Below are 22,961 nucleotides of genomic sequence, written 5' to 3' on the forward strand. Positions count from 1 at the left end.
GAACCGGCGCAGCGATCGTTGACCGAGTGAACCATCCTGTCAGTGTATGTCGCCATGTGTGATGTACTGCTGCCTGAGCTTTATTTGTGTGCCTTACTGCATTTCATGTGAATATTACGCCATGTACTTAGTTGTAACAACCATAGGCTAAGTGTGCTAAGAACCATCAATCGCGGTCTGAAAAGCCATACAATGGAGACCGTATGTACAAATACAAATACAAATACAAATACACAAAACTCCAAAACAAATATTTTTCTTCAAGTGAATTCCTAAAAAATTATTCATTTCACGCGGCTACGTCATCTACACTGAAAGCGGAACATGATTCAGGCATTCTAATGATTTGGGCATAGACCAACCATGCACCATTCCAACGTAACACAAATGAACATATGAACCCCTTCCACCGCGTTCATATGTCGCAACACCCCCATTCCTCGCTGTTGCCATGACTGCCGCCCGCCTCAGCCGTGCCGCCGCCTGCCACTGAGCACTCAGAACACCCACCAGACGGCAGGCAGAATCTCGGTTCTGAGACTTACGTAATGGTAGAACTGGCGTAATACTCCGACAACCGCAACACCAGACGCGCTGCAATAGTGCCGAATGAATGACGTCGAGCTTTATCGGTCATCTTGTAATGTCGGCTCGCGGCATCTGTCAACTGCGAAAAGATGCATTAGGAGCTCGCCGTCTATGAGCCGATTCTGGCACATAATCGCCAATCAAAATACATTAATCACGTTAGAATATCGGGAATAGATACACTGACAGATTCGGGAGTAAGGCCCTAGGAAGAGGAGGGGGGGGGGGCGTTTAGGGTCTTGGCCTCCAAAACAAAACTGTCAAGCTCGATCTCTCCCTCAACTTTTATTTCTCATTGATAATTAGAAATGTGTGAATACTCATCGCGGCCATTGATACCATCTCTGCCCGGAGGATGTCTCCCCAGCCGTTCTCTTCTTCTATCTTCCGTGTAACTCAGCCCAGTGGCACCCATAGAGCGGCAACCATCAGCGTATCTAGCAGCACACGGTGCCTCCGTGAATCGAGGATGACAACAAAAGATGTGGAGACCTCATCGTATGGCCGAAACAAAACAGTCCGAAGCGGCAACAACGGCGTTTAGCATGCTGATAGGGAAGGTGAGCTGTCATAGCCAAAAAGTTTCGTGATAGTCGCATGAGGGACGCATGGGTGCCTCTGCCGTCTGTCCCTTGTGGGATGGGATGGGTTAACATCCACCTGAATGCCAAATCATAAACTAATCGATCGAAGCCGGCAACGAATGTAACGGTGGTCACTGGAAAGATAAAAAGCGCTAGACAAATACGGAAATGCCATTCAGTTAAATACTGTAACGTAAGTGAAAGCGAAGTCGTTGGTACGGTAAGAAACCAATATAGATGGACTTATCAAGAAGCCGTGTGTTTTTAAGAATCACTAAGTCGCCGAACTCCACCTACGAGTCAGGTCAGTTCGGAACTCCTTTTGAGCCAGCATGGTATCCGGTGTCATATCACTCAGAAGAGGATCTACTGAACATTCCTTCCTAGAAAAGAGAGACGAGATCAGGGGCCGATTCGAGATGGCGCACTAGGAAGCTAGTAAGACTAGGCGGCCAAGTGACACTTGAATGTAGTGACACTAAGCGGTATTTTACACCAATCGGCTAGTGGCTCAGCGCGAACCGAAATCGCATAGTGACGCTTGAAATCAAGTGTCACTAGGGCCTTAGTGCGCCAACGCGAATCGGTCCCAGACCCGGATGACTTGGGGATAGGAGGGGGAGGGGCGCCGACCAGCCGCTGACCAGAGGGGGGAGGGGTCCGATCAGCCGCACAACTGACCGGCTCAGCGCGGCCCACATCTAACCACCTGTTGGCACCGGCGGTCCCGAGCAACCAGTGGTCCGCCGCCGGGCCACAGGGGCGATACAAGTCCGGGGTTGAATCGATGACCCCTCCCGGCCCCGTGCGGCCGCCCCGCCGCCGGCGAAGTCAGTTAACGTCACCCGGAGGTCCACCCTACTCCCCCTACCCGGTTCCCAGCGGCGTACCAAGCGTGTCAGCGCTGGATGAATGACGGCCCGATGACAGAACGGTGCAGCACGACGGAGACGCGGACAACAATCGGCGAGCATGCTACATAACGCACGAGCCGTGAGGAATCGACATGTTACAAACCGACTCATGATAACCATGCAACATAAGTTTAACTGTTTAGAATGTAAGGCGGCAGGATCTGAGTTGGACATGGATAAGTACAGAGCTGTCGGTCCCCGTTGTGAAGGCGGTCGCTGCCGACCTCGGTAGAGACTCCCACTCGCCGGCGCCGGGATCGATTCTAGGTGGCAGCACCTGTGCTGACGGTGGCGCCGCCGCTCGGCCAAAACGTGAACTACTCTCGACAATGAGCGGCCGGTGGAGCAGGCAGATTAGTGGCAGGTTACCATCGCTCTCCTCGCAGTCGCAGCAATCTCATGGAGTGGACAAGGCTCATTCCAACATTCCGGTAGAACTACTTCCTGTCCATCACAACAAAGTCGGATTCAACAGAGCAGAGCTCATACCTCACCCAAACATAATCCGAGCCTATTATCAGCTAACTCATCCCCCTTCCGTTCATCGGACGCTCCACACACATTCAGAGTGTGACGATGGAATCGCCGGCTCGGTCGGCCGACCGGCTCGGTAAGCTTGTGCCGAGTGACCCGGTCACCGCGCCGGCCAGCCCACCGTAACGACGCTGAGCGCCCAATTCTCCGGCCGGCGGAAATCAATCATGCAGTCGCCATGGCAACGCTGATGGCCGCAGGCACCTCGCCGCCCTACCGTTAGGTGGCAGGCCAGGCCTGCCAGCAGCGCATTTCGCTGGTGCCGGTGTAGGCTGGTCAGATGCTCAATGCTCATGGAAAATATCCACTGAAAACCAAAGCCGTGGCACCCATACACGTGTGGTAGTTTCTGGATGAGAAAAACGTATCGGTAAAACCGGAGGATGCAATAGTGGGATCAATCGTTGCGAAAAGGAACGACACGAGCTCAACTTCCGCCTACAAAGGTCAAAGTTCCATCAGGAGTTTTCCTCGCCCCGCCCCTCGCCCCTATACCGTTGTTTGTTTGTTTGTTCGTTCGTTCGTTCGTTCGTTCGTTTGTTTGTTTGTTTACTTGTTTGTTTGCTTGGGTCCGTCCAGTGCACACTAATAGCGGGGTCATACAGCGTATTTATATACACGGTGATACAGCGCACATCACCCACACCATGGTGACTATAAATACCCACACCACATGGCAAAGGTCAAACATGACTCCTTCATCTAAGGATTACCGTTCCCTGACGCAGTCTCACGGCGGTATAGCGATCCATGAAATTTCCTCTTACACATATCCATCCATACAAACCTTCACCAAGTCCGCACCGCCACGGGCCGGATTCGGGACACCTCCAATCAAGACGGTCGGGTCGCCACGCCTGTTTACGCGTAACCATGGCAACAAAAGAGCTATCGAACTAGCCCATCAGCAGCGGACGGACAGCAGGCAGACGGCCCTCCCGCCGCGGGCCAAGGCCCTATATCGGGACGCGGGCGGGGGCAGACTGCAGAGCCGATTCGCGGCAGGTGGCATCCCTCAGGGACATGCGAGCCGACCTCGAGCCGACCTCGAGTGACCCAGGTCGATAGATGCACCGTTACACCGTGTTATGGGGACGGTGGGCCCAAGGGCGTACGGTGTATATACTGGTGGGCCAGCGTAAGCGGGAGTCCGTCGGAAATCGGATGATATGACCCCCGTGCCTGTTTGTTTGTTTATTAGGGTTTACGGGCGCGTCGACTGCGGTGGTCATTTTGCGCCCAATGACCCGTGCGTGGGGTTTCAGCTGAGCAGCGTATACGGAGGAATCGATGAACTGGAACCAATACTACGTTTTTCAATCGCTTCTAGACTGTTGTTTTCATCTCTTATTTTTGTAAGTGGTACAACAGTGGTTTTAAATGTAAAATAGGTACTCATGCGAAGGTCATGCTAAACCAACAACAAACTGTCATATTTTTGGTTCACTCACACTTCACAAGCCAGGCTATCCAGTCCAAAGTGTGACAGGAGAGGCAGAGTCCCCAAAAATTATCGATTTTTCCTCCTTCCAGAAAAGGGAGAAAGGCACCACCAGTGGCAGGTGGTGAGGGCAGCGGTAACTAGCTTGACATGCCTCTCCACATGTCACACACGAAATTGACTGGCAACCTTGTCCAGTAACTGGCATCACCAAAGTGAGCATTCCTAGTAATCTGTGCAATCTGACAGAAGACAAGCTTTATCTCAAGTATCTGGAGGTCACTTATTATCTGAAACTTTATCAGTTACAATGCTGAGATAGCCATGTGCCAAGCCCATCAAAACCACCATAAACAGATAATTCAGAATGTACTTGGGTAGAGTGACTGTACTCTGCACTGGCTCACCTTGCAGCTCCTATCCACCATGCATAGGGATCAATGAAAAGCTGTATGTCTGAGAGTTGACTCTGGAAGAGTGTCCTCCAGCAGACTTAGATTCAGCTCCTGTGGTCTGTGGGAACAAAAACACCATTATGCCATAAACTATTTTCTACCAAAGGAAAAGCAAAGCATAATAAAAAGCAAACAGCTTCAGCAGACCAAAAGGAAAAAAATAGAGTGAGCAGCTTTACACCATCCAGACAAACAAAAACCTCATTTTCTGGCTCTTCTTAGAACTGGTAGGCACTTCAAAAATAGGTAAACCCATGTATCAATATTTATGACCAGTGCTTGCAGCACTTAAGCCCCAAAAAGTCATTCAAGTATGGTATAGGAAATTAAGAATGTGTAGTGGGAACCTTGGGTGGAGTTCCGTAGCCTTGGTGGGGGAACTGGACCAATAGAATGGGAGAGGGAGCTTGAGTCTCAAAATCCGCCACAAAAAAATTAAGCATGAATAAATCAAAGCACATTCAGTGCATTGTATCAGGATACATATTCATCAAACTCAATATTTTAAATCCATATCATAGGTATTCATCAGCATGGTATGGGGATCCACTAGGGCTGGTAGCTGATTTAAAGCTATCTTGATGGTCAACAATTCAACCTGGAGGCAAAGAGGTTGGTATATGTCAAGTTTAGGTCCTAACTACAATTGTGGCGCTTTTGATACGAATATGAAACAGCAAAAATTTTAGGTTTTAGGTTAGGTTAGGTTGTAGGTTTGTAGGTTTTAGGTTGTAGGTAGGTAGGTTTGTAGGTTAGGTTAGGTTAGGGTAGGTTTGTAGGTTGTAGGTTGGTAGGTTATAGGTAAGTAGGTAAGGTTAGGTCAGGTTTGATTGTTTTTTTTCTTTTATTTGCGAGACAAATGAGTATCATTTTTGGATTCAGGATGTCAAATAATGTAAAAATATGAAAAATTTATCAATGAAATCTTCTTAGGACTTAAACTTGACATTTACCAAGAGGTTTGCGTAGAGCTCAATGACACACAGCATTGTGACATGCATTCCAACTCGCGACATACACTGACACTACGTTTCCATGACACATCTAAATCGAATGAGTGAAATTTCACGTGCATTTTTATTGAATAGGTAGGTACTATTCATCTTATGCAAAAATGAATATTCATATGGCTTTAGCTAGCACCTAATAATATATTCACAATTTTAAATGTCTAACTGACATGATGGTGAAAAACCATTTAACAAAATCGGTTTAACATGGCCCTTGGGCCATGGAAACGTAGGTAGCAGACAACACCAAGGTTTATATAGCCTTGACCAAGGCTAATGAACCCACAACACCAATAATCTTTTATCATACCCTGTATTTCACCTCAGTCCAAGTCCCCTTTTAATCCCACAGGATGGAAGGGATGGACTAGATTGAGATGAATCCCGACTCCCGAGGGATTTCCGAAAAATCCAAAATAGGCGGGATTGCTCGTTGTGTGATGGACTTTGTCAGGGGGCGTCGAAGTCTAGTAGGAAAATCTGGAAATCCCCGGCGTGACGTCACGTCGGGGATGACCGACGGCACCTTGCACTGAAAGATACGGCAGAACGGCTATTTTTGAAAAATGATTAAAAATACTTTTGTGCTGTTATGACACCTAAAACGCTTATCAGCATGTTCCTCATCATGTGATAAAGGCATATCCGTGGTCGAAAATAGCCGAGACCCTCCCAATTTCCGACCATCGACCTGATAAGCAAAGGATGTAAGCGTAATCCTTAAGGGCGACTTTCCGTTACATATCTGTACATATGCAGCCTTATGGAAATCGGTAGTTTGGCGATTGGCGACGCGCGCGACATCTGTGCTGCGACTGTAGCGACACCTGGTGGCTGCTTTTCTGCTGTATGTAGGTATTGGGGTTTTGCCAGATGTGGTTCCTACTGCTACACCACTATGTTGACCCAATACTAGAAAAGTTATTTTGCTAGTAAAAGGCAAGCAAATTGAAAGTTGATTTATAAAATTGCTTGCAAATGATTACAAGATAATAATAAAGAAATTTTGATTGAATAATTATTTAAATAATCAACCGTGAAACTATATTCTGGTAGGTTTAGTAGAAATAAGTCCGTGCAACCTTGTATTTAGGGCCTTGGACTTTGTGTTCAATCGTTGTTCAAGGCCGTTTTCAATGACGTTAGAATGAAACTACAAACGTGTTGCTAGGCAACTCTCGATTTTAGCAGCGTGTTGCTGTGAAAATCGAATGGCTCATATATCAAAACACAAAAGAGTAAAACGCATTGTTTTTTCATTTTTTTTCGAAGAAAAGGAGCAACATAAACAAATGATTGATATGTCCATTGATATAATTTATAAATATATTAAGTGTCTTTATTTCTATGGATTTATCGGATTTCTATGGATTTATGGATTTATACAACACTAACCGTATTTTGTGTTCAATTACTTCCTGTTCAGACGAAGAACGCCCGTTGATTGGTTACATGTCACTGTCAGCAATGCAATCGCGGATCAAAAGATCACAGGTAATGTGGCGGCAGTATTGCAAACATGACGCGTGTAAACAATCGCAAAAATCGAGCTCAACATCAGCGACCACTTGTTGAGCTGAGGAGGCGTCGAAGTTCTGGGATAAGGAAGGTGTCTTTTACAGGTGAGCATTTCTAAAATACATAAAATGTACAAAGTTAGCTAAGCCTTCAGTATGGCGCTATATTCCACTCACAACTTTAACTGTCAACAGCTGGTCAGCTTGAGCTCAACAGCTCATGCTCAAACTATTACCTACATCAACTTTTATTTTGATTTATAAGTTGTGCCGAGCGGTTTTGAGCTTCACAAGCTTTTGCTCGTACTATTACCTTAAAAGATTGCCCCAGAGGGTATGCCAAATTTGGCAGCGCTACGCGCCACCGTTTTTACATTATTTGCGAAAAACCTTGGGGGTGGCATCAACTCCCCTGGCCCTGTGAGGCCTGCGCAAGCTATAGTCCTCGGTTGCGAGTTTTTTCACACAAACTAAAGGGCTTGGCTGTTGTCAACGTGCATAGTTGTGCCTAATACTAGTGATTGGTACTGTTTGAAACTGTCATATTGTAGTTCAATTGTGATTGGGCATCGGTACAACTGGCGTCACCGTCGGCGCCTGCAGTAGGTATAGGTACTAGGAAGGTTAGGTTGTAGGCTGGTAGGTTGTAGGTTGGTAGGTTAGTAGGTTGGTAGGTTGTAGGTATGTAGGTTGGTAGGTTGTAGGTTGGTTGGTAGGTTGTAGGTTGGTAGGTTGTAGGTTTGTAAGTTGGTAGGCTGTAGGTTAGTAGGTAAGGATAGGTCAGGTTAGGTTATGTTTTTTGCTCTAACTTCATCCGCACATAGATATACTGGTTAGCCGCGACGGTGACGCCAGCTTTACCGATACCGTTCAATTGTGCATTGTGCCAAACAGTGGTTGTTAGTGGTAACTTGTATGTGGTGTGTCCACAGAGTTACAAAGAAATGTGAATTTCTATCAGAATCTCTGGAAAACCAGCTGCAGAATGATTGTCATCAGCATTGATTGTTTTGTTTATTTAGCTAGATGATTCAATAAGACACATTCAGTAGCTGCATAGGCTAGGTACTCCATTTCATGCAGACATACAGTATTACAGTAGGTAGGTAATGCAGTAGTCAATAGGTTAGCAGTGGTAGCCATACCATGATTCAGATTGCTGATCGGCAAGTGGCAATAACAAACATCATCACCACGCCACGTCATCACCAGTAAAAATAAAGAATATTTGACGTCTTCTTAGCTCTGCTAGCCTCGCTTTTTGACATACACTGACAATCGCGAGTATTTCGAAATATTTTAACTATCTCTGGATTCTGGAACTGTGCTAGCCATTCGTCAGGATCACTAACTTGGGAGCCGAGTTGCAGGGGGCGCTACGCTCGCGGCGCCACCTAGCGTTCCGTGTGATTCACCGCCACAAAACGGGCATAGGATCTTATCGTGCTGTGCTTACGACGATATCGTGCTTCTTTCTCGGGTTAGACAACGAGATTTCCAATCTAATTTGTGTAATCTATCGACTGATCTACCGTTTGCTTTTATTTTACAATCGTTTGGGTGGAACCTATCTGCCCGCTCCGCTGTCCCGTCCCTTCAATCTATCACACTGGACAGCACCGACGTCTCGTTCAGCTCTGTCTCAGCTGCGCCGTCTCGCTGACAGGCACCGAAGTCCGTTCAGCTGGGTTTCAGCTGCGCCGTCTCGCTATCCAGCCGCACTCGCGGCATGTTCAGCGGCCTGGGCGACCTGGCGCCGGCCACGCTGGGCGTCGGGGAGGGCGTGGCTGTCACGGTGAGCCGCCGGGCCGGCGACACCGGCTGGCCGCCCTCGCGGCGCCGCGCCTCCTCCTCCAGTTTGACCAGCAGCCGCTGCCGGCGCCGCTGCTGCTGCTGTCGCGCTGTGGCCGTGCTGGGACGGCGGCTGGGGGTCAGATGGTCGGCGGAAAGAGAGGGGTCGGCGGGGTCACGGTCGGACGGAGTAAGGTCGGCGGGGTGGGGGTCGGATGAAGAGGGGTCGGAGGGCTGATGGGAGGTGGCGGTGTCTCCCTGTTGTTCAGAAGTAAGGTCTATTTGTGGGATCAATTTCTGGTCCACTTTGAGCTCTGTGTGCGGAGTAATGTCCTTGCCTTGTTCCGTTTTCGTTTGCTGATTGTTTCGTTTCGGTTCGACCTCTTTAGAGTCATCGGGACCTGGTGTGTCGAGTTGATTGTTGGAATTCGGGTTGATTTCGCCAGAGGCATCGGTGGAAATCATTTCGGAGTAGCCCTTCAGAAGAGTCATTGTCCTGTTCAGCGGATGTGCCATGTCACTTTCGTCGTCTGTGATGGCGAGGTTGTCACTCCTCTGTTTTCGATATTGGGCTCGTTGCTGAGTTTTCGCCATTTTCGGCTTGATTTTTGTTACCGGGACTCTGCTACTGTTGGCTTCATATGAAGTCTCCTGTTGGCGATCTGTTAATTTGTCGTCTCTTTGGTTGTTTTCTTCGGCATCCAGCGATGCTACCTTTGCTGTATCGGATACAGGCTGAACTGAGTTCAATTTTGTTTTGCGAGTAGCATTGCGCCTGTATGATATTGGCTCTCTCTTGATGGTGCTGACTTTTAAGAGTTTGCCCTTTCTTGGGATTATTTTCGTCTTGAGTTTGGTTGAAGTCGTTATCTTGGCTTTGTCGGGGACATTCGGTAATCTTTGGTCTACCGTCGTCCTTTCCTTATCTACCAGCGGAATGTCTTGATTAGGCGATGTTTTGGACGCTTTGCTGGTAGTCACTGGTGCTAATTTGCTTGTTTGCGCTACAAGTTGGGCAAGTGACGCCCATTTACGACGAACTCTCTTGTTTCTTCCGTTTTCCGTTTTCCCGTATTTGCTGAGTTCTTTCTTTTCTTTTTCCACGGCTGCTGAGCCAGCATTATTTTGTGTTGGCATCCCTGAGAGTTTTTGCACCGGTGTCTTGTCCTCTGTTGGCCGCGGTTGCGATTTGGCTTCTTCCTTTCCGTTTTTTATCTTTGTCCTGTCTGCTTCTACTTCTCCACGACTTTGATCAGCTACTTTGGATTTATTTAACATTGATCGATTATGACCTGTGTCCTTCAGATGCGGGTGCACCTTGTGTTGTTTTCCCGCTTTAGGGTCGTTTTGAATTCCCGATTTATCTATTTGCTGATATTTCTTCTCGGATGATGGCTCGCTGTGTTCCGTCACACTTGAATCATTCTTCCGCCTCTCTGTATCCTTATATGATTTATTCACTGTCGGCTTGGTAGGCTGCCTACCTCGTGTGTTTGGCGGCTGTATCTGTCTATCTGTTGACTTTTTCCGATGTATCTCTGCTATTTTTGCCTGCTGAATGTTCTCTCTCAGGTCGGATGGTTTCGTTGTTTGGCTCTCAGTCGTTGATTTTGCAGGTGCGTACTGCTTACTGCGATCTCTTGATCCCTCTTCTGGAGCTGCTTTGTTCGGCTTGTTGACAGCTTGAGAGTGCTGGCGATTCTGATGACCGTTAGTTGGATGCTCGTTTCCTGGATTTGCTGGCGAATGTCGCGGGCTCGCCTGCTTGCTTCGGGGGTGTGCGGCCTTTATCGTCTTACCTGGCACTTGTAGTCTTTGATGGTCTTCAGGTCCATCCTCCCTGGCCTGTTTCTTATATCCTCTTGAGTTATATTGCGGCTCGCTTGCGGTGTACTCGGCCTGTTTGCTTGTTTTGGAGGGTTGATGTGTATTTGGGAGCTGCTGATGGTTGCGATCAGTCGATTTCTCACGTTTATCTCTACCGGATCGGCCGAGAGTTTGTTTTAGCTTCTGTTCTGATGTCGTTTTCGACTTATCGTTAGATACCTTATCATTCCGGATCTCCTGCGATGACTGACGCTCTTGTGACCTTTCTTGGCGGCTCCTCCTATCGGGCTTCCTGAGATCATTGTGCGACAGACGAATTTTCTGCCTGCTAGCTCGACCAGCTTTTATGTCTGCCGGTCTAGGAGATAGGCTCTGATAGGTTTTCTGTTGATCGGCGGTGGTTTTCTTATCGGCGATGTTCTGTGTCATGACCTGTTGTACGACAGATCGAAAGCCAGGTCGCATGGCACCCATACTGCGCTGTAACTTTGTGCCCATGGTGGATGACCTCGGAGATATCCGGCTGTGTCAAATGTGCTTATCCAGACAGGCCGATATTAACGCTCATCCGCGAAGTTGCCGTCTTTTGACACTTGCATATGCGCTACTCTTTCAATATTGCATTATTCAGTCCTCTTCATATCACTGCTTCATTCACTCCACTCTGCCTTCTCCTCTTCCTCCTCCGTTTCTCTCTCCGCTCCCCGTCTCCCACCGCTCTCTCCACTTGTGCGTCCCCCGGTGCCGGCGCTCGTCTCAGCCGGCCGCCCCGCCCCTCCTGCCACCGACGGCCCGGCGTCGCTCGGCTCAGCGCGGCGCCGACTGGCGGCCACTTGTGCCCGGCGGACCGACCCGGTCGGAGACAGGTGTTCCCGCTGCACTCCTGACGCTCAGTGACGAGGTCGTAGGTCGTGCTATCTGGACATGGATCAGAGCGGTGTCGCCCGCGATCGGTGAGCGGTAGCGTCGGCTGATAGGATCTCCGGTGGTGATTGCTGGTGTGTGCTGGTGTCCGTTTGTGTTGGTGTTGCGCTGTGTTGGTGTGTACCAGCTGCCGCGGCAGGGGTGGTGGTGGGCTGGGCCGCCCAACTGATGGGAAGTGCGAACCTGCGCCGCATCGACGTACTGAAAGGTGAGACGTTTTAATGTTCGGGATGGTGCTTACTGCTTAGTGGATGTGGAGGCGCTAAGTAAATGGCCGTGAAAAAATCAAACCAGGGTAGATAAGATCATACCTAGATGACATAAGGGCCATGGTGGATGCCTGGAGCACTATATTTGATTGTGAAATTTGGCAATGCATAACAAAAGTCGGGTCTCGGCGTTATCGAATGCTTTCAACGACCCGCACCTTAACGTTTTTCAACTTCAGTGTTATCGTACAGTAAAGTTCTATCGTACGTGTCACACTTCGGCCGTCCGGCCGATAAGGCAGGTGCAATGTCTGTCACTTGTCGATTCTGACACAGCTTATCGGGCCTCAGAGAGGGGGTGGATTTTCATCTTGGTAGGAAAGGAATGATGGGAATGCGATTCTTCGGCGTAGTACGCGCATCTTTATAGGGTTCCGTGTAGTGTAACATGTGTGCCGACTCTTCTGATGTTTATATGGCCTGGATGATTTGATTGCTCCTCATCGTTGGGTGATGATATGATGGCCATTCATGATCACCGATGACAACATTGCCTTTCTCATTATTTCTTGTAGGCATTATTTTATGCATGAGGCCGAAGAAGGAATCTGTAAAGGACTCGATCGAGAACTTCCTTAGAAAAAAGCTTGTGTGGAGTCACTACCTTTGCCCTTTGTAACCATGAAAGTTTCAATCCTAGCTAAAAACATTTACTCTTAACATCCCGAAATCTTGCGATTAATTTCTATTGACTGTGGGATGCCTAATAATTTATAATATGCCTCAGTCTCCAAGTGTACTCATCAATAAACTGCTTTCCAAGTTGTGTGCGACAATCGTATCCATATGCTCCGTTACTTCGGCTTTCGCGGTGACGCCCTCTGCTGACAGCCTGACCCCATATGTTCTGCGTCGGCCGGTAACTCTGCCGATTAGCGTGGGAGGGCGGCGAACTCCGAGGACTTGTCTCCGAGACTGAGGTCCCTCGATCTCGAGTCAGACCTGGCGTTCCGACGCTGCTTGGTTATTGCTTGCAGTCCTTTGCTCTCCGGCTCAATCAAATCAAAATTGTGGATTGCGGTTTGACAGCCTTTGGTGATAATCGGTTCGGCAGCCTTTGTAAATCATATTCGCTCTCATGCATTTTGTGTCGGTATATGTTTTGGGATCCGATGAGGGAAGATGATGTGGTAATTGGTTTGTCTCAACACCGTCACGGTGTCAGTTTCGAGCCGGTCTGGATCCTGCTTGGCTTCAGCAGTGTCCTGATTTTCGTGAATTTGGGTGGAAACCCACACCTTAACAGATTCTCTTTGTGACGTCCCGGAAAGCCAAACGACGTCCATAGGTGTCGATTTGTATACTTTTGGGTGTGCCCGGGCACCCCCAATGCTGAGTTGGGCACCCCCCAAGGGGCTCTGGGCACCCACAACCAAAGTTGGTACTGGTACCACTGTTACGATTCTTTGAACGCATTGTTTTCTCTAATTCATAGGCGCGGGAACGGGGGGGGGGGGCAGTTGGGACAGTTTACCCCTCCACCCAACTCTGGGGCCGTGGGGGCGGTGCCCCCACAGCATTAAGACGTAATAGGTATCGCACTTTTGTGCAAATGTTTTCTTTTTTGATGAAAACGCCAAGGGATGAAAAATAAGTGGCCTAAAACCGGCGAGAAAACTAGGTTTGGTTTACCCTAGGTTGATTTCAATTATGGTGTGCCCCCCCCCCCCCCCCGTCTGGAAGTAGTTCCCGCGCCCCTGCTCTAATTACCGCCTACATCAGAATGCGTTGTAAAAATGGACACAATTTTTCGCTTTATTTATACCAGACAGCAGCATTTGGCATCCCCTGTTCACGAGTTCCAGAATTCCTTTACCGTGACGTCACCACGGCGGTGGAATCTCCCTTCACCCATAGGCATGCATGCGAATTTCATCATCTTTCGAGCGAGTTGGAGAAAAAAAAAGGATTATGTGTCATCAAGTACCAATGTAACAATTAGTTCGCCTCATTCATAGGCGGTCCCAGGGGGAAAGGGCCACGGGGGCCATGCCCCCCCCCCTTTGGTGCTGAAAGGTGGGGCCATACTATCTTTTGGCCCCACCTTTCAGATCGAACAAAAGTCCTAGAAAAGCTTTTTGTATGTTTCATTTTCTCTCTTGCGCCATCAAAGGACGTAAATTTCACTCATGAGTGGGCTCAGTTTCGCATTCTGTCAATTTGGCGGTCAGCGTCGCTGGCACCGGTTCACGAGTATGGCCGGATCTTATATGGAATATCAGCGTGGGTTTACTTGAGGCTCTCGTAGGCCCAGCAATGGCTGGCATGAGACCCTCTTCGCCAGTGGCGGGTGGGCCCTGCCAAATGAGCGTGGCTCTACGACACATAAGACCTCATGGGTTGGTGCTGTGCACCTCAGAAGCCCGGTGGTGACGCCGCATGCCGGCTTGGTTTCTTAAGGATTAGCGTGGGACCTCCGGCGCCTGCATAGAGTTTGCATGAGCTAGTATGTAATCTCAGAGGCCTGTATGTAATGTGCACACAGTTGCGGTCGCTGGGGGGGGGGGGGCATCAGGGCCATGCCCCCCCCCCAAGGCACATAAAGGGGCCATCATATCATTTGCCCCCCCCCCCCTCAAGCAACCGATGGGCCCCCATAGGTGTATGGGGCCCTGGCCCTGATTCGATCGTCACGAGGCTAAAAAACAAAACACGCCCAGCTATTAATATAGCTCCCACACCGGTCTTCACTGACCTCTGAGGGAACTTCAGTGGCGGTCAAGCGCCCACGTTGACCGCTAAGAGCCCACATCGACCTCTGAGGCCCCACATCTGGCCTATGAGGCCCCTAACCGGCCTCAGGGGCCCCAACCGGCGTCTGAGCGTCTCACACCGGTCTCTAATGGCCTTGTTGCTGTCTCCGGTGTCCCAAGACGAACATTTAGGTGCCAATGAGGGCCCCGCACTGGCTGCTGAAGACCCGATGCCGGCCTCTAAGGGCCTGCATTGGCCTCTGAGGAGGGCCCATCTTGGCCTTTGAGGGCCCTCTGCTGGCCTCTGGGGTCCAACGACGGCTCATGCCGTTTTTTAGGGCCCCACGCTGACCTCTGAGGGTCCCATGTTGGCCTGTAATGAGTAAAGACCCACATTAGCCTCCGAGAGCCCAACTCGGTCTCTGATGGTCTCAAACTACTGGCCTAGGCCTTTGCAGTCTGCAGGCCCTGTACTGGTCTCTGAGGGCCCAAAACTGGCCTCTAAGTGAAAACATACATGGGTGGGCTTCTGAAGATCACAGGGCTCACGCAGACTCGTGCATAGCCTTACGTTGGTCCTGATCGAGATTACTTTACGTCCTGATGGTCCCGCGCAGATTCCCTCATATTTCGACGTCGGGACCCCATGAGCCGGTGTGTGGGGCTGGCAGAGACTGATGAAGTCCTTAAGGCTCAGGGCCAGTCTTTTTAGCAGTAGGACTATAAGACAGGTTGAGTGAGCCCCAATAGAGCCGTTGCGAAACCCCGCACGAGTCGCGCGCGGCCCTCAGATGCCAATTTTGAAAACCAGGAACCTGTGGGGCGGGGGTCTCCAGAGGTCGGTGTACCTACTTTCCCCCGCCGCCACACAACTATATGGGTAAATGTCATGGTTTGAAAATGCTCTCTGGGTTTCACATGCTTGTTCGAAGCAAGAGGTATCTGTACTTTTCCGAATTGTTTTATAGTGGTTAGGTCATGAATCCGCGTGCCCGACCTTCCAGTATATGCTACACCGATCCGTCGCCATGGTGCAGTGGCCCGACCGGTGGAAACACCGTGGGAGGGGAAATGGAACTGGCGATTTTGCCTTAAATTGAGCTTAAAGATTTCACGCAAGAATGAGGTGGATGAAGCATAAGTAATGCCAACTTTTTCGGCGCCTCGTGGACGTAAAAAATTAGCTGATCACCCCCCCCCCCCCCCTCCGGTGACGGATACATGTTATGTCCCGCGAGTGTGACTTTGGCCCCCCCCCCCCCCCCCTTTTGCTAGCGGCTGCGACCGCCAGTGGCCTCATTACGATAAATGGGGCTGAAACTAAATAAATAGGACTATCTCGAGCCAAAATCAGCAATTCAAATGACCCCTTCATTTGAACGTAAAGGATTTCCCCTGATGACGTCACCACGACGCCTTTATTTCTCTAGTGAACCAAGCTGAGTAGTAAAGGAATCTTGGCATTTGGTAGCCATCGACGCGTTCGTGCCCCGTCAATGGGTTTTCGGTTACGGACGTCCTGAGGTTTTGCTTTGAGTAAAATACCATGGTTTAACCCGCGCACCAACGGGGATCCACATTCCGCGCCAACTTCACACCGACGGGGGGTGGATACCTGCTCCCCGTGATATCTCGAGAACGAAGCAAGATAGAAACAAGCGGTAAATGGCATGGGATACAAACGGACAAAAACTACAATTTTTACTGAACTCATTTTCAGGTCAGGTAAAAAATGACGTCACAGGGGTAAACAAGTCAAAATAGCGGCGCTTAAGGTATACAGTTTTTCACCAGTAGGGGTCCTAGGGGTTCAACCAGTAGGGGTCTTGCCGGGTATTCGTATTAGGTGTCAACCGCCTCTGACAGCTTCGTAACATGTTACGAAGGGGAAGGGACCAAAACTACTTCGTAAATGTTCATATGGTTACTAAATTCGAATTCAGCTCCAAAAACTAACCTAGAAACATGTAAAACTCGAAAAAGTGAACCGAGGTCATCAAAGGTCAGTGACCTGACCTGACCTTCAGGTGACCTTGACAGTTGACACCCACCCTGATGCATGGGAGCAACATCATATCACATGTTTGAACGCTTGAAACCACGAAAAGACTGCAAACGCGCGGCTAATGCGAGCCGATATACGCCAAATCGCGATTCCGGCCAAACATGGTCTCGAAAAGAAGGTCACAGGTCAAAGGTTATTTGGGTCAAGGTCGCGAAATTTCAAGGGTATGTGTAAAATTGCTCAACGCGAGGGCACTACTGAAAGTTTCGTCGTGATCGGCCGCTTTTTACGCGAGTTATTCGCGAAAAACCGAGGTTGGGGGGGGGGGGTCCGCTCGCCCCCCCCCCCCCCCCCAATGTATACGGGTGAGGGTTAAAGCTCTGGGCACCCCCAACCATTTTCACAAATCGACACCCCTGACGACGTCCCTGACAGATAAAAGTCGACAGGTATATCAAACACCAAAAGGAAACTAACAAAAAGAAGTATCACCACTGTAGCCTAAAAACACGGCTATGCAAAATGACAATAAATATATCCTAAGTCCTCACAAACCCACTCTTACACTCATCTCCCCTTTTCTACACCGCTGGCCAACTGCCGCAACAGTAAACAACGCGGTTTTATTTTCGTTTTCTGTGCGTCAGATATGGATAGGTTTTTTCCTTCACTATGTGAAGGTAATAGCTGCCATATGAAAGAGAAAAGATGTCTGAATAGAGTGATCTGAGGACGTCGTTTTCCACTTTTCAGTTTTAGTAACTGTCCAGTGTATAGATAAAAATTAATCATGCGAATATATTACTTCGACATTTATCTATAAGCACGCAACATACCTTTTGTATCAAATTACTGTAACATATTTAATTATTTTTCCCCTCAGAAGGTCACAGTAACGGGGTAGCGCTGCCCCTGGAACATGCCCTTCAAAGGTAGTTAATTTTGCATATGTTGATAGTGGTTGGGGGAAAAATTTAGTGTTTATTTGTTTGAATTAAAATAAAGTTGCCGAATTTCAACAGTATTAATTCAAGTATGTCGTCCTTGGCTTAAAAATACACGCAATGTTGGGGACGTCGATTGACCTTGTCATTTCCATTTAATCGACGTCGGTACAAAACTGAAAAGTGCAAAATGATTTCACATTTTTTCCAGCCAAGAAAAATTCAGCGTCCACCTTGGAGTTTTCTTAATTGAATTTCATAACAGGAAGCTGTGGAAATTATTTTTCCGAACTATTTTCCACCTCTTTGTTTCGGCGTCTGTTTTTTTTACGTCAGTCCTCTTGCTCGATATAATATCCCTCTTATGACGTCAATATTTAGTGACAGCCGCTGGCTCTTGGGCTGATTTTTGTTGAAGCATATTTGTTGTTGACTGTTGTGTACGATCATGGACAAGAACTAGACATCTTCAAAGTGTTGTTTTGGTGTTTGTGGTGAATGATTGAATTTTGTATTGTACTAGGGGTAAACTGGCATTACTTTGTGTCTATATATGATCATTTGAGGTGCCTTGAGGTGCTATTAGTCAATATTGCCAGTGAAAATCGCTAACCTTAATAGATTTAAGTAAGGGATCTTCAGTGGCTTAGGCTCCGCACCGATATCGACGTCCTTTTGAAATAGTGACGTCCTTGCGGCTTCAATCACACTCTCCGAAAAATCAATTTCAGGACACTGGGCTTCAGACGTGACATCGCGAGAAAGATGTTTGTGTTTCCGTGAACAAGAAAATAGGAGCTAAGTTATTGAGTCGTATAAATGTGAGTCGGGCACGGAAATGTGGGTCGGGCACGAAAACGGACACAGCGATGAAACACGAATTTTACACACACACACACACACACACACACCGTGTGTGTGTAACGCGGACAGGCAGGTGAACGGTGAACTGCGCCCACCGCTCAGTCTGGGCAAACAATGCGGATCATCTCGGGTACGCTGGTCAGTCCCCTGAACCGCGACTGACCGCATTGTCTCAACTGCATGCATCGGCCTGGGTCCCGACTCCCGATGCATGTGGCCTGCGGGTTAGTTCAGGTCCCGGCCCATGAATGGGTTGCACGGCCAATTAAAGTCCCGGTATCTGAAGTGAACTGCGGCCTATTCACTGAATCTGAACGCTGCTCAGTCCGCGCCCTGGACTGCGGTCAGTGCGCACCGTTTCCACCGCTCCGTCCGCCCAGTCGGACCGTCTATCAGCACGATTGGCCACTGGGCGAGATTGGCAGGTCGGCCGGCGCGGGCCGGGGTGTCGCTGTCGCTGTATATTTGATGTACCCGCACCCCGGGGGCCGATCCGAGCCGGATACTGACCTCCCAGGGCGCTGCTCGGCCGCTGGTTATGGCGCGGCTGCATTATGCAGCAGAGTCTGCGCTGGGTAGGTCAGGGCAGACCTTACTTAGTGATTAGGTCATGGGGGACTGTCGGCATCCTCGGCAACTGAAAGCACCGGACTGTAGCCGGTAAATGGAGTTTTTAGACGTTATTTATTATGGATAAGCATGCCTTCAACGAGAGAATTCGTGCTATTACGATGCGTTGGTGTCGGTATTTTATTACCACATGCTTAGCTGGACGTGGATTAATTTGCTAATGTGCCCTCGAATGCTATTTAAAGTGTCCTTATCTACAGGACACATTATTGGATCAGTTTATAGGTACTTTATACTAATCGTCATGCCAGCGTCAATGTTCTGCTAAGCGCCAACATTTTTTTTTCAAAATAAGCCCATTACTAGTTACTTACCTGTGCTATCGATGCAGCTTGTCGGTCAAAAACGAGCGTACTTTACAAACGCCAGTGGCATAATTACAAAGCTTGCTCAGTGTCTTTGTGAAGGAACAGACGGCAATCTAATGTTGCACCCTTGCTGTACCACATTGGATATGACCGGCAGGGCACCATTAACGAGACGGTCGATCCTTATGAACCATTTTGTGTCATCAATTTTGGATATGTGAAGACATTTTAATGATAAGCTGATAAGGAAATTGGTGGCATTTACTGGATGGTCAAGGCTGCATAATTTACTGGTAATGTAATGTTTAAATTTCCGCAGCTCACTAGCTGCTCTGTTATTGGACTACCACTTAATTTCCATGGATGGGGTTTGCTGAACCATTATTCGGGGACATGGCCACGAGAAATTGACCTCAGATGGCTTTCGGGCCCGGTATATCTATAAACTTATGAAGTTTGTGGGATGTAAACTGCCATCTGAAATCTACCGATGATAATTTCTTACACATGTCCAATATCTTTTGTCATTTATGCTCGTGACGTCGAACAACTAACCTAAAACATATTAGGTAAAATGACTTAAATATTTGGATAGGTAGGTAGTCCCTCATCAGTGAAATCAAATATCACATCATCGCCTCCCCACCATACAGAACTGTTGACTGCGCTGATGAATGACCTTAGCGAACCGTGGTGTTCTGAGAAGACCAGCTAACAGCCGATCTCGACAGAACTGAGAATAGTACGGCTCGTTAGCACCCCGGCGCCGTGTGCCTCGCTCCCCCAGGATCCATCACAGCTACCGATCATTTTTGGATGACAGGAAATCATAACAGACCCGGGAGAGAACCGTGCTATGCTATAATAGTTTCCGTTTTAGGAGCCACCTGCAAACATATAAGTACGTATAAGATGTACAATTTTATCTTTTTCGCGCAGTCTTGTCCATAGTTACGTGCCTAGATGGAACGCTCCATTTCTCGTTAGTCGCTTGGATTGAAGCTTGAGCAACGAGTGTCGACAACAGTGTTCGCCACGGGCCGGGCCAGCCCAACGGGCCATGGGCCGGGCTGGGCTACGGGCTGGGCCGGGCCCCCAAATATCATTAGTTAACGGGCTATGGACGGGCCGGGCCAAGAGCTTTGTGGACTATGGGTTTTGCGACTAATGTCAATTTAAGAAAATTTGGAAACTGATGCAAACAAAACCCACTGGGAAAATACTAAAACTAAACCAAATTTCAGCAATGTGAAAGAAAACCTACTTCATATTGAATTTTGGGAATCTTGAGAATTATCCAATATCACATCATGTCACACATAGGAGGGTTTTCATAAAAATTCCGCAACCAAAAAGATCAGAGAATCTCTAGCATCATTAGTTTGTTAATAAAAGTTAAAATGTAGTTATCAGAACCCTGCTATGCAAGCGCTATGTTTATGTGGCGGCATCTATAGGTGGTAGTATACACCAAGATTACTTTACTACTCGTATACACAGCAGTATATCAAATAAATACGTTTTTTAAGTTAGTATCAAGCTAAAAAACAAAATGCAACAAATAGAAAATAAAACCTAGATCACGAAGTCTGAAAACTCGAACGAAAAACAAAATAAGAACTTGATTATATATGTTTTATTATACAATTGGTCAGAATCGCTACCTGCCGCAGCTGCGACAATCAAGAAGTGTTCGCTCATTTTCAATTGATGATGATGATGCGTAAAAGTCGCAAAAGTACCCAATGACATTTCAAACTTACCATGTTTTCTGTTTACGCTGCTAGCGATATCCATATCTTGAAAAGAGCCTAACATAAAATAGCAAGGAAAGCAGCAGATAGTTGTCCACAGAGATTCGGTTGACACGTGGGCATGAATTGAAAATAGATTAAATCAGTTTTGCTGATAAATGGATGGATTTTCTCTTTTTTGGAAGACAGTGCTAAAGCTAGTGTCACCTATTCTGTATGCTTTCTCAGGCTTTTGATATTGCAGCATCAATGGAGTGAATTTAACAGCAAGGTCAATCCCAGACATGAGACAGATTCATCAATTCCCATAAGTCAAGCTTTTTTTCTGCTGGTAAGTGCTGGGAAGTAAAGAGTAAGTTGCAAATACTTCCTTCAAGTATGCATTAGAGTCACCAATTATGCATGATAATGTTCACACACATCAGCTTGCAAGATAACTTTACTCATAGAATGTGGTTAATATAATCATGTTAACTTTTTGAGTAATCATGACCTAATTGACTAAGGTGCTTGCTGTTATTGTTAACATTTGTGCCATAGGTACTTGAAATGATTATATTCATTGAAAAGAAGGGAGTCATGATTGTCATGTCAATATTCATGCAATTTGAATTGTTCTCAAAATAGTGTAATCAATCATGCTTATTATAGCAATAGACTAAGACAATAACTAGATTGCTATTTTTGACGGGCTGGGCCGGGCTGGGCTTGGACATTTTGCCAAGAGCGGGCTACGGGCTGGGCCGGGCTCTGAACCCATGGGCCCGGGCCGGGCTGGGCTGGGGATTTTGGGGCCCGTGGCGAACACTGGTCGACAAAACTATTCATGACATAAATTGAAATTGATTCGTTAATGCATAGACCATTTCAAAGATACAGATACACTACGTAGGTGTAGCGGTCTATGTTTTTTTCATACATCTAGCCAAAGAAAGCTTTCGCACAACGATGTCCGTCAAGATAGCCCATATTCAGCCCAGATTCAGCCCGGATTCAGCCCAGATTCGGGACACCTCCGAACAAGCTGAAACTCGCACACAATGTAGGCCATGACATGCCCAATCCACAGTCCACGTCATTCGGTGGCACTCCTAGCCGTGTGACCTACAGAGGTCAGCAAAGGTCACGTGGCCCAAATTTGCACAGCAGATTGTGGCCCACCCAGTAGAGCTAGAGCGCTAAAAATGGCACCAATCGACTCGCCAGCATCTAATCTTACTTTCCCAACACTCATTTGACCTCTCAAGGTCATGCGATGACCTAAGGTCATTTGTGGGCTATGTCGAAAATACACTTGCACAGCAGTTTTCGAGTAGAGGGATTGACCGAATTCCAAATCAAAGCACATCATCGGGTAGCCCATAGGCCGTAGTAACTTTCCTTAAAAACCGCTTTTCGATATGTGACCCCATTTGACCTCGGTAGGTCAAAATGTGCAAATAAACGACACTCAATACGTGGCAGCCCGGTTTCAGCCCAGATTCGGGACACCTCCGATCAAGCTGAAACTCGCACACAATGTAGGCCATGACATGTCCAATCCACAGTCCAAGTCATTCGGTGGCACTCCTAGCCGTGTGACCTACAGAGGTCAGCAAAGGTCACGTGGCCCAAATTTGCACAGCAGATTGTGGCCCACCCAGTAGAGCTAGAGCGCTAAAAATGTCACCAATCGACTCGCCAGCATCTAATCTTACTTTCCCAACACTCATTTGACCTCTCAAGGTCATGCGATGACCTAAGGTCATTTGTGGGCTATGTCGAAAATACACTTGCACAGCAGTTTTCGAGTAGAGGGATTGACCGAATTCCAAATCAAAGCACATCATCGGGTAGCCCATAGGCTGTAGTAACTTTCCTTAAAAACTGCTTTTCCGATATGTGACCCCGTTTGACCTCGGCAGGTCAA

The 22,961-nt window shown here is 47.9% G+C and overlaps 1 protein-coding gene and 1 long non-coding RNA gene across 3 annotated transcripts in view; one reads left to right on the plus strand and one right to left on the minus strand.

Annotated features, from left to right (window-relative positions):
• Nucleotides 1-306: 306 nt before the first annotated feature.
• LOC122366878 lies at nucleotides 307-5,930 on the minus strand. The gene is made up of 3 exons (XR_006253965.1): nucleotides 5,837-5,930; nucleotides 4,469-4,574; nucleotides 307-667 (listed from the first exon to the last, which is right to left on the minus strand). It is a non-coding gene; the product is annotated as an uncharacterized LOC122366878 (long non-coding RNA).
• Nucleotides 5,931-6,977: 1,047 nt separating this feature from the next.
• Nucleotides 6,978-22,961, plus strand: part of LOC122366880 (ras-related protein Rab-27A-like) — a 34,686-nt gene continuing 18,702 nt past the window's right edge. The window contains exon 1 of one of the 2 annotated variants that reach the window (XM_043339526.1): nucleotides 6,978-7,148. In XM_043339526.1, the coding sequence (XP_043195461.1) occupies nucleotides 7,046-7,148 (103 nt within the window). In that variant the 5' untranslated portion in view covers nucleotides 6,978-7,045. Of the gene's footprint in view, nucleotides 7,149-11,497; nucleotides 11,794-22,961 lie in introns of those variants that run through there. The other variant, XM_043339527.1, reaches the window with a different exon arrangement.

Source organism: Amphibalanus amphitrite, unplaced genomic scaffold (genome assembly GCF_019059575.1).
Source record: "Amphibalanus amphitrite isolate SeventyFive unplaced genomic scaffold, NRLGWU_Aamphi_draft 000836F_arrow, whole genome shotgun sequence".
Lineage (NCBI taxonomy): Eukaryota > Metazoa > Arthropoda > Thecostraca > Balanomorpha > Balanidae > Amphibalanus > Amphibalanus amphitrite.